This window comes from Danio rerio, chromosome 2, assembly GCF_049306965.1.
Source record: "Danio rerio strain Tuebingen ecotype United States chromosome 2, GRCz12tu, whole genome shotgun sequence".
Lineage (NCBI taxonomy): Eukaryota > Metazoa > Chordata > Actinopteri > Cypriniformes > Danionidae > Danio > Danio rerio.
Window position 1 is genome coordinate 56,210,001 of NC_133177.1, and position 3,251 is coordinate 56,213,251.

The 3,251-nt window shown below is 38.7% G+C and overlaps 1 protein-coding gene across 4 annotated transcripts in view; it reads right to left on the reverse strand.

Moving 5' to 3' along the window:
* The window catches only part of rab31 (RAB31, member RAS oncogene family), a 23,840-nt gene extending 21,689 nt beyond the window's left edge, over positions 1 to 2,151 (reverse strand). For all 4 annotated transcript variants that reach the window (XR_012394936.1, XR_012394935.1, XM_073931539.1 and 1 more), the window contains exon 1: positions 1,974 to 2,151. Coding sequence is in view for 1 of the 4 variants with exons in the window: in XM_692156.8 (XP_697248.2) it covers positions 1,974 to 2,009 (36 nt within the window). In the remaining 3 variants the exon portion in view is untranslated. The remainder of the gene's footprint in view (positions 1 to 1,973) is intronic.
* Positions 2,152 to 3,251: the final 1,100 nt, after the last annotated feature.

Below are 3,251 nucleotides of genomic sequence, written 5' to 3' on the forward strand. Positions count from 1 at the left end.
CAAAAATCTTTAACGGTGTATATCATAATCCTAAAACATCTCTTCAGATTAGTTCAGATTTAATTCATTATTCATAATAAAATAGACACACTGATGACTGGGATCATGTGAAGAAAGAGCGCTGTTTAATCAGACTAAATACACTTTGGGCTTGTGTTATAATGCTGCTGTGTGCGGTCTAATCAAACACACAGCATATTAAATAGTTTTTGCTGTTTCCGTTTTCTAACTCTCTGGCCACTTTATTAGGTACACCTGTCCAACTGCTTGTTAACGCAAATTTCTAATCAGCCAATCACATGGCAGCAGAGCCGGCCCAAGGCATAAGCGAACTAAGCGGCCACCAGGGGGCCCCCAAGAGTGCTAGAAATTATTGTGTGACTTTCGTTTTAGTTTGTTGAGTTGTGGATTAGTGGTGGGACAAAATATTTGCCCATTTATAGTGTTATTTCTGACCGCGATGCATACTCAGGCGCCAAGATATTTACCTAAATTTACAAAAGATCTGATTTAATTAATCAGTTTTCCACACTGACTGCAGCAGATAACCGCTTTAGCTACAGTACACCCAGCCGCCACCAGGTGGCGCTTCCCGTAATGGTGGTCGGCGGATCATGGGACATACATCAGTGTCATGTAAACAACGGACAGACCAGGCACGTGCACACATAGGGCTCAACCTGTGCAGTGCACATGCCCTTTTTAGTGTTGGATAGAAAGTGCCCTTCCAAAATGATCAAAAGTGCCCCCGCGACGCGGCACACCCTCGGTCCCGCCCTTCAGTAGGCGCGCGACAACACCGCTCTTCAGTAATTGTTATATCTCCAGTTATTGTGTGCGAATTATCAAGGATTGATGATAATTTCTCATATTGTTTGCACCAAGGGGGCCCCAAATAAAATCCTGCTTAGGGCCCCCTGAAGGCTTGGGCCGGCCCTGCATGGCAGCAACTCAATGCATTTAGTCAAGTAGACACAGTCAAGACAATCTGCTGCAGTTCAAACCGAGCATCAGAATGGGGAACAAAGGTGATTTTGGTGAACGTGGTATGGTTGTTGGTGCCAGAGGGGCTGGTCTGAGTATTTCAGATACTGCTGATCTACTGGAATTTTCATGCACAACCAAAAGAGAATTTATCCGGTGAGGGGCAGATTCTGTGGATGCAAATGCCTTGTTGATACCAGAGGTAAGAGGAGAACAGCCAGAGTGGTTCGAGCTGATAGAAAGGCAACTGTAACTCAAATGACCACTCGATACAACCGAGGTATCATCTCAGAGTTGTTTCTTGAACATGACAATGAGTTCACTGTACTCAAATGGCCTCCACAATCACCAGATCTCAGTCCAATAGAGCACCTTTGGGATGTGGTGGAACTGGAGATTCATTAACATCATGGATGTGCAGCTGACAAATCTGCAGCAACTGCGTGATGCTATCATGTCAATATGGACCAAAATCCCTGAGGAACATTTCCAGTACCCTGTTGAATCTATGCCACGACGAATTCAGGTGGTTCTGAAGGCAAAAGGGGGTCCAACTCAGTACTAGTAAGGTGTACCTAATAAAGTGGCCAATGAGTGTATAACTTTATAGTTTCATAAACATAAAGTTACTGTTAGATTGAGCACGAAAAGTAGCATACTATATAGAATGCGGAAACAGTCAGATTCGCATGCTAACGTTATTCTTTACCAAAGTACACCATGTTTTATTTATTAGCGCAGTACGCTGGAACTCCATCGCGAACACAGCCGGCGCGTCATGGCCGCAAACATTCCATAAGAACAAATTTATGCGAAAAGTATTCCATCTTCAGTTCCAAAAATCTTTCAAAAAAAAAAACGCGCGAAGTGTTATCCAACTCACACGACCGAAAGAGGAACATGGTAAGTTAACTGTTAAACACCTCAAAGATGCAGTCAGTGTGTTTGTGTGTCGGTGAAGCCGCAGACAGAGGAACCTCAGCACTCACCCCGAGCAGACAAACTTTTAGCTCCCTTATGGCCATGGTTGAGCACGCTAAGGCAGCTGGAGCATTATTCTAACACTCCCCGGTCTGGTTTCGTCGACTTGCGTCCATCACGTAAAACACATCTGTGAAACACAATCTCTGACCATCTCCCTTCCCAAAAGCTAACGGAAACCGACTCAGAGAAATTGGGCTGAGCTGTCAGTCATGTCACGTGACGACCTAAACCACGCCCTTAAACGGAGAAAGACTTCAAGTAATTTAACTCTATTCAAATTCTAATAGTAGCTGTAGTGATAATAATGATAACAACACCTGAAAGATTTATGGAGCAATTCCATGCAAATGCCAACAATTTTCAAACAAACAGAGCATCTCTTTCTTGTGTGCTTGTATTTTGTCAGATTTGAAAAATTCACGTAACTCTGGATTTGGTCATTTGTAGTAGCACTGCAATCATTATCTGGATAGTTAAGTTTATAACAGTGAAGCTTAATTTTAAGTTGAAGAACATTTAAATTTATAGTTAATCCATAAACTACATAAAAAAATTAAAATCTTGAATAAAATTAATGTCCATTCACATTAAAGAAACAAATAAATACAGGATTAGTAGTGTAGGACTGGCATTAAATATGTAAATTAGAACATTTGAACCAAGAAAAGGAAAGAACTCCTTTATGTACTACGTAACTAAAACGCTAATATAACAAATCATAAATTGAAAAAACATTTAATTGAGTAATGACTGCACTGTATTTTGTAATAACCATTATATTATCATTTAAATATCCTAAATGTACTAGTCCAAATAAAAAGAGCGCAAATGAAAAGATTTTACTGTATCAATGTTTTAATATGCAATATGTTATGCAAATAACAGTTACTTCATTTTGCACAGTATATTTATTAAAATAATGTACAAAAAAAAAAAAAAAATCCCAGGTTGTTGTAACACAACATTCTGTCAAATATAGACAAACCCAATGTTAGGATTTTATTATTATTTTCAATTGAACTTAAATGACACATCATTAGGGTTAAAACGTGTAATTTAAATTGAATTTAAAATAAACCAACATTGGGTTTGTCCTCATTTGAACCAACTTAAAACATTTTAAATTTGAACCATTTAAAACAGCTTGCGTAACTTTAAAAAATTAAGTTAGAACATGATTAATTTAGATTAATAAGTTACAATGATATAAAAATATATGCTGTCATGACTAATTGATCATAATTTTTTACAGTTTATACACGCACACACACATATATACGCAC